Source organism: Elephas maximus, chromosome 3, assembly GCF_024166365.1.
Source record: "Elephas maximus indicus isolate mEleMax1 chromosome 3, mEleMax1 primary haplotype, whole genome shotgun sequence".
NCBI lineage: Eukaryota > Metazoa > Chordata > Mammalia > Proboscidea > Elephantidae > Elephas > Elephas maximus.
Window position 1 is genome coordinate 214583314 of NC_064821.1, and position 12587 is coordinate 214595900.

The following is a 12587-nucleotide window of genomic DNA, read 5'->3' on the forward strand; positions in this document are numbered from 1 at the left end:
TTAAACCTGAAACATTTTTTAAACACAGGACTATATAAGCACACTTTCTCTTCAACTTCAGAGTGATGTCATCATACATCATATAGCCTCTAGAATGGAAAAGGAAATAAGGTATTAGAATCATTATGAAAAATGTTTTGACCTGGTGGAACACTGAAAAGGTCCCGAGGACCCCAGGGCTTCCTGACCACACTTGGAGACCCACTGATACATGGCATAGTGGTTTAAGTGCTTGGCTGCTGATGCCAACTGCTCTGCAAGAGAAAAATGTGGTGGGAGAAAAATGCGGCACTGTTTCCTAATGTAAATATTACAGCCTTGGAAACCCTGTGGGGGCAGTTCTGCTTTGTGCTATAGGGTCACTATGTGTCAGAATCCACAAAGAGGTTTTTCGTTTGTTTTTTATGGATGTAAATACCAACAATTGAATTTCTTCAGTCTATTGGTGCATTTCCTCGTGCAGCCTTAGAAACAAACTTCCTTTTACTAACATCTGTTCCACTTGGCAGACTCATTTTTGTTGCTGACATATCCTACTTGCAAAAACTGTCATTTGTTACCAATAGGCGAAAATTGAGCTTGATGGGTCAAACATACATTAAAGAAAAATGGAGTTCAAAAATACTTTTTGTGAGCTTCTGGCATTGTCTGTTACTCTACAAACACACTGACAGGGAAACTTGGTTTAAATGCTGCAGCTAAGTCTCCAGCAGAATTGGGACAGGATTGAGCTGGGAGTCAGGCAGAAACAGGCACACAGAGGGAGATGAAAGCAAGCACTGGGATTCTTGCCAGGCTTTGCCCTTGAAAACTATGCCAAGACCTACATCTCTCTCTCTCGCCCTCCTTTTTTCTCTCTAACGCAGAGATCATGTCCTTTTAAACAGTGATGCGCTTAATTGCTCTTTTTGTATCCTGCCTGCAAAAAAAAAAAAGACGAATTCAAGCTAAATCCCTTTAATTGGGATTTTTGTTAAGTGATTAGCTTGTTCCTTCTTCTCACGCTATTTTTTTTCCACTTCCTTCGGTTCGGTCTCTCGCTAAGCGCCCTGAGCGGTTAGGTCCTGAGCTTCCAAAGTCTTTCTACCGGCAATGAAATAAAGCCGCTGGAGGAAAGGTTTAGCATTTCCCCGCCCCAAGGTCACCAAGTCTCTGGGAAAACGGGACGCCAGTGGAAATCCGAGCAACGGTGATTAAGAGTCAGAGAAAGTGACTGTGTGGAACGGCGCACTCCTTTCGCTGGCGGTTGAGGCCCAGTGGGGCACTCTCCACAGGTGAGCAGCAGCACTGAGGGTGACCCAGCCGACCTCGCTGTGGGACCGCGGCACGCCGCCTGACTAGCGCGCGCCGACGCGACCAGCCACTCCGTTCCGACTTGACTCCCACAAGCACCGCGCCAAAGCCGAAGCACAACAGCGGCCCAGCCTTCCGCGGCTGCCGGTTCGCATCTTGCGAGGGGCGTAGAGCCACTGACCAATGGGGAGCAGCGAAAATGCTAGCGTCCGCTGTGATTGGCTACCAGGCTGAAGGTTGGATTGGGAGGGTGGGCCTTGGGGCGTGTCTTGTTTTCGGCGGCGCGGCGGGGCAGCAACGCGTGAGGGAGCCGCTGCGGAGAAAGGCCCGGGGCGCTGCGATCGGAGGCGGCGGCTGGCGCGGGCCCTGCCGGCAGGAGGCGCCCCTCTCGGCTACAGGTGCCCGCGCCGGGCCAGCCGTGGAACCTCGTTCTAGCTGGAGAAGGAGGAAAAGAGGAGAAGGAAGGGGCCGGGCCGGTTCCCCGCCCCCCGCTCCCCGGATGGATGTGCCGGGCCCGGTGTCCCGGCGGGCGGCGGCGGCGGCCACCATGCTCCTGCGCACGGCTCGGGTCCCCCGCGAGTGCTGGTTCTTGCCCACTGCGCTGCTCTGCGCCTACGGCTTCTTCGCCAGCCTCAGGCCGTCCGAGCCCTTCCTGACCCCCTACCTGCTGGGGCCCGAAAAGAACCTCTCGGAGAGGGAGGTAGGGCGGGCCGGCGGGCCGCCGTGTGGGGAGCGGGGAGCGGGGGGCGACGGGGAGCGGGCGGGCCGCCGTGTGGGGAGCGGGGAGCGGGGAGCGGGGGGCGACGGCCGCCGTGTGGGGAGCGGGGAGCTGGGGGCGAGGAGGGCGCTTGGTGCGAGCAGGAGCGGCCGGCCATTCTGGACCAGCTTCTGTGACTTCCCGGCCGGAGGGCGGCTCCGCGCTGCGTGAGTTCATACTTTGCTGTCGTCCGTTGGGTTTATAGGGCGCGTCCTCTGTAAAGGGCTTGGAGCGCGGAGCTGGAGCCCCTATGCGCTGTACCTCGGGCGAGGTGCTCCTGCCGCTGTAATGTGGGCCTGACCGCCCAGACTGGTCCAGCAGCTCCTGGCTGTTGGAGGTGGAGGGGCCTATTTGATTGAAAAAAGTAACCACAGTAAACTGTACCTTGGACATGGTAGGGTTTTGGTAAAACATTTGTGGACTGACTGAATGTAGGGAGCCAGATGCTGAGTACTGCTTTTTTGAAAGCACCCCTTTCCCCCTACTTTGTTTGCCGTTGACGGATGGATATACCCAGTCAAGTGAGGACAGTAACAGGGACAACAAGAATCCATCGTTTTAATTTGTCTATTTTTAATTGGGTGACATTTCCCCCAAGGATACCCTGCCCATCCCCCCTTAGGTCCCATCTCCTGGGGTAAAAGCAGATACTTAGATGGTATGCCTAATTGTCACTTAATTATAGTTTCTCATGTGTTGTTAGTTGTTGCCTCACAGGTGTTAGTTTTGCTCAGCTAGATGGTGAGAACTTCGAAAGCTTCGGTACTCCTGTGATGCTCAGGGTAATTGAGAGCACACAGCCGATGATCAAGAACTTCTTGCTGATTGATTTTCCCTAGAAGAGGATTTATAAATAAAGTACTTCAGAAGTGCACATAGTGTGCTTTAGAAATGTGTTCACCTCTAAAGTGTATGGTCAATCCCAGCACTTGCCCTTAAACTGAAAAAGGAATTAATCTCCAGGTGCTGCCAAAAACCCAAAATAAATCAGATTCAACCACCTTTTCCTGGAACACAGCAAAGTGTGAAAGCTAATGTTTGGTATTCTTTTTCCTAGTGTTCACTGAGTGGCCACTCATTATCTGGGTTGCTGGATTTTTGTTGTTGTTTGGTTGGTTGGTTTTTCCTATGCCTTCTTTTCCTCCCATCCTGCCTCCCTGCCCCAAACAAACATAGCTGCCCTATAGGACAGAGTAGAACTGCCCCATAGGATTTCCAAGGAGCGCTTGGTGGATTTGAACTGTGGACCTTTTGGTTAGCAGCTGCTCCCAGTGCTGATACCTGGAAGGTGATCTGCTTTGTCACCTGCCCTGGACAGAATGCTGCTCAGTGATGTGTCATCGGGTGCCCTGTCTTATCAGAAAGCTTCCTAGGATGAGTGAGACATGTTCAGGGGTCATAGAAATGCAGCAGGGCTGCCAGGCCCAGCAAATATTTGCCAGTTGTGTAACTAAACCATAAGCCCACTTCTGTATTGCAGATTAGATGAGAAAGAGATCTGGGTTTGAAGAGAAATCTGGTGGTCTGGACAAGGGTGTCATTTTTCCCTGAGGCCCTCGAAATCATGACTCATCTGTTGGTTGTGCACAGTATGGCTCTGCTTACCCTGTAGATAACCCTAGGTGTTTCGAAGAGCTAAAAATTGAAATAAATAGAACAACTGACTCTCCTTCCCAAATGAGTACTTGCTTCCAGCGATGTGTAGTGAAATCGGAAATATTATGTAATTATTAGGCAAAGTGAATGCCAAGCCATGTTCCATGACACTTGTATTTAAGGTTGTATTTCCCACTAGAAGACTTCAGAAGGGCTAAGTTGGATCATCTTAGAGTTCTTGTTATCCTAGTTTGAAGACAAAAAGAGAAAAAAAGACAGAATTTCTTCTTTCCATTCTCAAAGGATTTTTCCTTAGATTTCAGAAAAGTGTTACCTTTAAAAACAGGTACCATTTTATGTCTTGAAATAGGTTAGAATTTGACTGCATTTCAGTAGTTGAAAGCCAAACTTTGAATAAAATAGAGATAGAACTCTTTATCTCCCAACACGTTTTTTTCCTTTTTTAATTGTACCTTAGATGAAAGGTTTACACAACAAACTGGCTTCTCATTAAACCATTAGTACACATATTGTTGTATGACATTGGTTAACAACCCCACAACATGTCAACACTCTCCCTTCTCAACCCCGGGTTCCCTATTACCAGCTTCCCTGTTCCCTCCTGCCTTCTAGTCCTTGCCCCTCGGTTGCTGTGCCCCTTTAGTCTTGTTTTGTTTTGTGCGTCTGTCCAATCTTTGGCTGAAGGGTGAACCTCGGGAGTGACCTCATTACTGAGATGAAAGGGAGTCCGGGGTCCATACTCCCAGGGTTTCTCCAGTCTCTTTCAGGATGGCAAGTCTGGTCTTTCTTTTTGAGTTGGAATTTTGTTCTACATTTTTCTCTAGCTCCGTCCAGAATCCTTTATTGTGATGCCTGTCAGAGCAGTCAGTTCACAACACATTTTTTTTATCCTTACATCTTTTTAGTGTGTGGTCTGACGGATATTCACTGCCTTTCTTTGATTTTTTCTAAACATTCCACGTTTTCTGCCTGACGTTCAGAGCCTTACAGTTTGGCGCTTGCCTCTTTGACAGCCTTATCTCTCACCACATCCTTTTTCTCTTTGCCCTTTTGCACTGACCCAAACCCCAGTCACATTAATCCTGTCATCACAGATCCATTCTGTGCATGGTCTCTAATCTCCTAGTCACACTTAAAGGGGTGACCTCTGCTTGGACTAATCTGCCCAAGTGTGTCTGTTGATGAATTTCTCTTAGCCTCTAACTGTCTCATCCTCAGGACCCATCTCAAGGAAGCAACTTCATAGTTCCTGTTCCTTGGCGGCACTGTGTGTGTATGTAGTCTTCACCAGGCAGGGAACTCTGGGGAAGCCGAGGTTTCGTTTTAGTCTTCTTCTCTAACCTCCACACAGCTTCAGAGTGGTGTTCTGCAAATAAGTGCTTACAAAGTGCTTGTTTAATTGAGACTCGGCTCTGCAATAAGGTCCAAATCTGAGGAAGTGCTTAAAGCTGAACATCTGTTTTCCATTGATGTTTTGTATCTCAGAAGAAAAGATAAATATGCTCTGATCCAGAGTTGGGAAAAGCATCTTGATTAGAATAAAGTAAATTCCCTTGGCTCACGTGGCAGGTTTTACCCAAGATGAGAGATTACGGTATGGACAATTAATAGGGTCTGTAATTGTACAAGGAGCCCTGTTGGCCCAGTGGTTAAAGTGCTTGGCTCCTAACAGAAGGATCAGCAGTCCAAACCCACCAGTTGTTCTGCAGGAGAGAGGTGTATCAGCCTGCTTCTGTAAAGATTTATGGCCTTGAAAACCCTATGGGGCAGTTGTACCCTGTCCTATAGGGTTCCTTTGAGTCAGGATCGACTCAGTGACAGTGGGTTTAGTTTGGGTTGGTAATTTGTACATTTTTGCCTGTAGGAAGTTTCGAGTATCTATCAAAGAACCATTTTCTGGTTTAAAAGTCTTCTCCTTGGGAGCATTGAAAGAGGAAGAATTGCCTTTAGATACTGGACAGCTAAGCTGTGGGGACTGTATCTCTTATCTCTTCATAAAACAACGCATTGCGATCAAGTCAGTTCCAACTCATGACAGCCTCATGTGTTACAGAGTGTAACTGAACTCCTCCATAGGGTTTACTTGGCTGTAATCTTTACCGAAGCGGATTGCCGGCCCTTTCTTCTGGATCTCCACTGGGTGGGTTTGAATCACCCATCCTTCCATTGGTAGTAGAACACGAACTGTTTGTGCTACCCAGGGAAAGTGCCCTATAAAAGCACCTTAGTGAAGATTGCAAAAGCTGCTGCAGCCATTAAAAGTGACCCTGGAACATAGTAGTGATCAGTAAAACCTTCCTGTTAGAAGAAAGGAGGCGTTTTAGTGTGGTAGAGTCATAATTTCAGATTCTTCCTCTGCCAGTTACTAGATGTGATAACTTTGGACAGCTTATTTAACCTTTCTTTAAGCCCAAGTTTCCTCAGTTGTAAAACGGAGGTGCTAAAAATAAATATTTACTTCATAGGGCTGTTGTTTGGATTAAATGAGGTGATTCAGGTAAAGTGCTTAGCACAGCGTGTAGCACGGCAGTTTGGTGTTGGGTGCCGTCAAGTCGATTTTCAACTATGGTGACCCCATGTGACAGAGTAGAACTGCCCCTTAGGGTTTTATAGGCTGTAATCTTTATAGGAGTAGATGACAGCCTAGAGTGGCTTTCTCCCCTGGAGCGGCCAGGTGAGTTTGAACCGCCAACCTTTCACTTGGCAGCGCAGTGCACCACCAGGCTTCCTTGCACATCAGTAGAGGTTTGCTGTTATAATGCTGATAATCGTATTAAAGGGACATTCACCTTAGATTGATACCCATTATGGGAAAGGATGAAAGTCTCTTACTTATAATAAATGAAAGAGAATTTGTCTGGTCTTTTCTCCTACTTGCCTTTACTTTTGTTTTTAGTTGGCACTGCAAGGCTGACTGCGTTACTTTCCCTTGTTTTCATTATCTAAGTTGTGATTTTGTGCTAGGAGTAGAATTAGACTTGTAATTATAGACATTTTAAGTTGATAGTTAAGAGGATGGGGTTTAAACAATGTAAACTTGGCAGGTAATCATCTTGGGGCAACTGAAGGAGGCTGAGTGGCACAAGCAGTTTGTAGTCAGCTGCTAGCCTAGAGGTTGACAGTTCAAACCCACCCAGTGGCTCTGTGGAAGAGAGGCCTGGTGAACTGATTCTGTAAGGCTTACAGCCAAGAAAACTCTATGGAGCACTCTACTGTGAAACATGGGGTTGCCATGAGTCAGGGCTGCCTTGATGGCAGCTAACAATTTTTTTTTTTTTTAATTTTAGGTGAAGGTTTATGGAATAAACTACCTTGTCATTAAACAGTGCACATATTATGACATTGGTTAACAACCCCATAACATGTCAACACTCTGCTTTCTTGACCTTGGGTTCCCTATTACCAGCTTTCCTGTCCATCCTGCCTTCTAGTCCTTGCCCCTGGGCTGGTATGCCCCTTTAGTCTTGTTTTGTTTTACAGGCTTGTCTGATCTTTGAATGGAGGGTAAACATCAGGAGTGACCTCATTATTGAGCCAAAAGGGTGTCCACGGGCCATACTCTCAGGGTTTCTCTAGTCTCTGTCAGGCCAGTAAGCCTGCTCTTTTTTTGTGAGTTAGAATTTTCTACATTTTTCTCCAGCTCTGTCTGGGACCCTCTATTGTGATCCCTGTCAGAGCAGTCAGTGGTAGCCGGTCACCAGCTAGTTGTACTGGACTCAGTCTGGTGAAGGCCATAGTAGTTGTAGTCCGTTAGTTTTTTGGACTAGTCTTTCCCTTGTATCTTTAGTTTTATTCATTCTCTCATGCTTCTGAAGGGGTGAGACCGGTGGAGTATCTTAGATGGCCGCTCACAGTCTTTTAAGACCCCAGACACTACTCACCAAAGTAGAACGTAAAACATTTTCTTTATAACTATGTTATGCCAGTTGAGCTAGATGTTCCCCGAGACCATGGTCCCCACAGCCCTCAGCCCGGCAGTTCAGTCCCTCAGGGAGTCTGGATGTGTCTATGGAGCTGCCATGACCTTGGCTTGTACAGGTTGTGCTGGCTCCCCCAGAATTGTGTACTGCCTTACCCTTCACCAAAGTTCCCACTTACCTATGAAGTGTTTTTCCATCCCCACCCCCCCCATAACCATCAAAGATTGTTTCTTCTTGTGTGTAAACCTTTTCATGAGTTTTTACAGTAGTGGTCTCATACAATATTTGTCCTTTCATGAATGACTTATTTCACTCAGTATAATACTTTCCAGATTCATCCATGTCGGAGCTGCTTTGTAGATCCATCACTGTTCTTTATCGTTGCACAGTGCTCCATTGTGTATATGTACCATAGTTTGTTTATCCATTCCTCTATTGATGACAACTAACAGCATTTTTGAAAAGTATATAAAATGTCCAAGTACAGACAATATTACTGGACTCAAGGTCAAAAGTCCCAGGGGGTGTGATGGAAAACAAAAGAAAATGGAGTGTTGGAGGAGTGATAGAGGACATTTTTAAAGGAAAGACTTGAAGGCTAGTAGCTTTATGGTGCTGTGTTTGGCAAAAAACATACTGGGGAAAATGTGAAGTGAAGAAACATGCTGAATCAAACAGGAGGCAGTTTTCAAACATAAGAAAACTGAAGGAGAGTTTCTGCAAAACTGTAGACAAAAGGAGTGGGAAGCTGTTAGCTGGGAACCCTTCACTCTTCACTGGTTTTATCTCAAGGTTACCTTGCTCCTTCAGTTTTGTGCTGAGAGGAGCCTTAGACTGTGATCATGCCAGCCAAGTGTACTCTGTTCCTCATATTACAGAAAAGGGCAACAAAATTTCCTGATCACGTGGAGGTTGCTAACTGATGTACAAATGTGAATTAGACCAAAATTCAGGAAGATAAGGCTATTTAAACAAATCACTTTGGATATTTGCCCAGTCAGAAATCAAGTCTGGAGTGTATTTCAGAAAATGGGGATTGCGTTTTATTTTATAGTTGTGCTCTAAACTGGCAAAAGTTTCATAGTACTTATTTACTTTATTATTTGTCTACAACACTGGAAAAATTAGCCCATTTCCACTGGGATCAACTGAGGTATACGTGAGAGCTAAAGAGAAAGTTACCCTTCATCTCAGATTGTCAAAGTCCAGGATTAGTCTGTTCTGTCCAGAGCATTTAGTCTGTTAAATACTACATTTCAGAAAGCACTTAAAAACTGGGGCCACTGATCCTGGCTTTAAAATGATCCTTTAAAAAACTATGTTACCTAAGCTGTCAGGACCTTGCTGGACACTGGGTAGGTGTAAGAAGAGGGAATGTCTTCTGTGATTGTTTCTGGAAGAATGGGGTTGACAGTCCAGTTAATGTAGTTATTCACGTTGCACCAGGTGGTATGTTTCAGCGTCTGTCCTCTAGTTTTCAGACCTGTAAATAAATAAAGCATGGTAAGTGATTTACATGCATTCTCTCATTTAATCTTTATAACAAATAACCCTATGAGGTAGGTCATATCCCTCATTTACTAATGATGAAGATTGAGGTTAAGGGAAACTGAAGAAACTTGCCTGTAACCACACAGCTAGCAGATAATAGAACTGAAATTCCAGCTGGGGATTTCCTGATTTCAAGCTTATTTTAAAAGTTATGTCTACTATAAAAAACCCAGTGCCGTCGAGTCGATTCCGACTCATAGCGACCCTATAGGACAGAGTAGAACTGCCCCGTAGAGTTCCCAAGGAGCGCCTGGTGGATTTGAACTGCCAACCCTTTGGTTAGCAGCCATAGCACTATATAACTGAAAAAATATGCATTAAAAAATAGAAAAAACTCCTGTTATTTTTTTCATATTAAGGAAAAGTGAAAGGGACATACAAATTGCCTACAATCCTACCATCCAGAGATAGTTATCCTGTCAAGACAGTAGGAAAGATTTTCTATCTTCTTTACCTATTCTTTTACAGGCCCCCTGTTGGCGCAGTGGTTGCAGCAGTTGCCTGCTAACCGAAAGATCAGTGGTTCGAAACCACCAGGGGCTCCGTGGGAAAAAGATGTGGCAGTCTGCTTCCATAAAGATTATAGCCTTGGAAACCCTGTAGCGTCTGTATGAGTTGGAACAGACTCAACGGCAGTGGGTAGGGTTACCTTCTCCTTAACCCGAAAGAAACAAAAACTGAAATCCGAGAAACCGAACCAAATTGTAGGATCAGGCTCCCTAACCTGTGGCTAGAAGTAAGAATTACTTGATGTTGATTCAATCATTGAGCCTAGTATCTTCCAGAAAGTATACTGGCTATTAGATGGGTTATATATATGAACATGGGGTCCACCCTTACAAACCTGTAAGGCAGTGGTTCTCAACCCTGGCTCATATTAAAGTCTTGCTTATGGATGGCCATCAATATTACTTAAAAGTTCCCTGGGAGATATGCAGCCGGGGTTGAGGAGCAGTGCTATGAGGTATCTGGGGAGTCTGACACTGTCTTAGTTATCTAGTGATACTGTAACAGAAATACCACAAGTGGAAGTTTTGACAAAGAGAAATTTATTCTCTCACAATCTAGGAGGCTAGAAGTCCAAATGCAGGGTGGCAGCTCCAGGGGAAGGCTTTCTGTCTTTGTCAGCTCTGGGGGAAGGTCCTTATCATCAATCTTCCCCAGTCGAGGAGGTCCAACTCATGTGCTGTGCTCCCAGTGGTTCTTTCTTGGTGGCATGAGGTTCCCATGACTCTCTGCTCGATTCTGTCTTTTATATATCAAAAGAGAGTAACTTAAAACACAACCTAATCTTGCAGATTGAGTCCTGCTTCATTAACATAACTGCCGCTAATCCCACCTCATTAACATCATAGAAGTAGAATTTACAACACGCAGGAAAATCACATCAGATGACAACATGGTGGACAATCACACAGTACTGGGAATCGTGGACCAGCCAAGTTGACACACATTTTGGAGGGACGAGTTCAATACATAACAGACAAAAACAAAGAAATATCAGTAGAGAGCTGTAAATGTTGTAATACAAATACTGTCAGGTCCAGCAGAGTCTTCTCGGATGAAGAAGCCCTTGAACTAGGCTTTGGTGAGTGGGAAGGATTTTATTAGGGATGGTGGTGGTGGGTGAGGAGAAGGATATTACAAATAATTATTAGAACTGCCATTCCTGTTGTCAAGGGTTCTTTGGTTGATTAGGATGAGGTTGATTTATAAGAATAAATTGTTACGAATATTCCATTTGATGGCACTAATAGCTTTTTGTTCTTCTCTTTCTACCAGGTCTTCAATGAAATTTATCCAGTATGGACTTACTCTTACCTGGTGCTGCTGTTTCCCGTGTTCCTTGCCACAGACTACCTCCGTTATAAACCTGTTGTTCTGCTGCAGGGACTCAGCCTTATCGTCACATGGTTCATGCTGCTCTACGCCCAGGGACTGCTGGCCATTCAGTTCTTAGAATTCTTCTATGGCGTTGCCACAGCCACTGAAATTGCCTATTACTCTTATATTTACAGTGTGGTAGACCTGGGCATGTACCAGAAAGTCACAAGTTACTGCCGAAGTGCCACCTTGGTGGGCTTCACAGTAGGTTCTGTCCTGGGGCAAATCCTTGTCTCGGTGGCAGGCTGGTCCCTGTTCAGCCTGAACGTCATCTCTCTCACCTGTGTTTCTGTGGCTTTTGCTGTGGCCTGGTTTCTGCCCATGCCACAGAAGAGCCTTTTCTTTCACCACGTTCCATCTACCTGCCAGGCTGTGAATGGCATCAAGGTACAAAATGGTGGCATTGTTCCTGACACCTCAGCTGCTAACCGCCTTCCTGGGTGGGAAGATCTTGAGTCAAAAATCCCTTTAAATATGGCAGAGCCTCCCACGGAGGAACCGGTAAGTTCAACATTAAATGTCTTGGGTGAATACTCAGTTGCTACTCTGGGGACTGGACCAATAATGGAAAAGCAGTCCCTCTTGCTAGACCTTGTATCCATTTGTATTCAGGCTTTATCCTGAGTTGGTTCATTCATTCCTTCATTTGTTTATTCTGGAAAGGGTTGTTTTATTTTGGGAATACCAAGTATATGTTCCCCTGGAGTGAGTGACCTCCAAAGTCAGGCCCGTGAAATAATATAGCGCTCATATCAGAGAGTTCTTCAATGACAGGGACTTTGTCTTCCTCTTTATATCCCCGGTGCTTGGTATGTAAAGAAAGCACTCAAAAAATTTTCCCTAAACGAATAGGTGAAATGATTCCAATAAATGATGAATATATTCTTCAAGTTTCTGAATCAGCGTCCAGAGTATCTAAGGATAGGAGGTTATGTCCCTCTTCTGTGCTGGAAGTGATACCGGGTATCTATTCTGAAATGACCGTTTGAAGAAGTGGTAATGAGTAATACAGAGGAAAAGAATCACAAGAGAAAAGTTTAAGATAATGATGGAATAAATATTAAAAGTGTGACTGTGAAGTTGCTTCTTAAAAGAAAGGGATATAGTATCATAATAATTTATCCCTCTATGCTTTCTAGCCAGGAAGGCTAATTACCGCCTCCCCCCCCGCAGCTCCCACCTTCTTAAATTTTTTTTTTCTTTCTACCAGATCATAGCTGTGAGTGGCAAGATTCATTCTTTGTTGAATTAGTCTCAGTTTTCCTGGGACATATTTGGAAATAAGCCTATTAACATTGCAATTTTGCAGGTGGGCTCAATCAGACATAAAGCTTCATAAGCTTTGTAGGCTGGGTGAGGATAAAGAGCCACCGTGAATAGAATGTTTCAACTTGGCATTTAACATTTCCTTTCAATGGCAATGGGTTTTTTTTTTTTTGACTGCCCATAGCCTTCACCTCTGGTTAAACCAAAACCAAACCCATTCCGACTCACAGCGACCCTATAGGACAGGCTAGACCTGTACCATGGGGTTTTTAATGCTATAAATCTTTACGGAAGCAGAC

General features: G+C 45.1%; 1 protein-coding gene across 2 annotated transcripts in view; it reads left to right on the forward strand.

The window, feature by feature from the left end:
- The first annotated feature begins 1583 nt into the window (after positions 1 to 1583).
- The window catches only part of SLC19A2 (solute carrier family 19 member 2), a 28128-nt gene continuing 17124 nt past the window's right edge, over positions 1584 to 12587 (forward strand). For both annotated transcript variants that reach the window (XM_049881302.1, XM_049881301.1), the window contains exons 1-2: positions 1584 to 1993; positions 10921 to 11523. In XM_049881302.1, the coding sequence (XP_049737259.1) occupies positions 1793 to 1993; positions 10921 to 11523 (804 nt within the window). In that variant the 5' untranslated portion in view covers positions 1584 to 1792. The remainder of the gene's footprint in view (positions 1994 to 10920; positions 11524 to 12587) is intronic.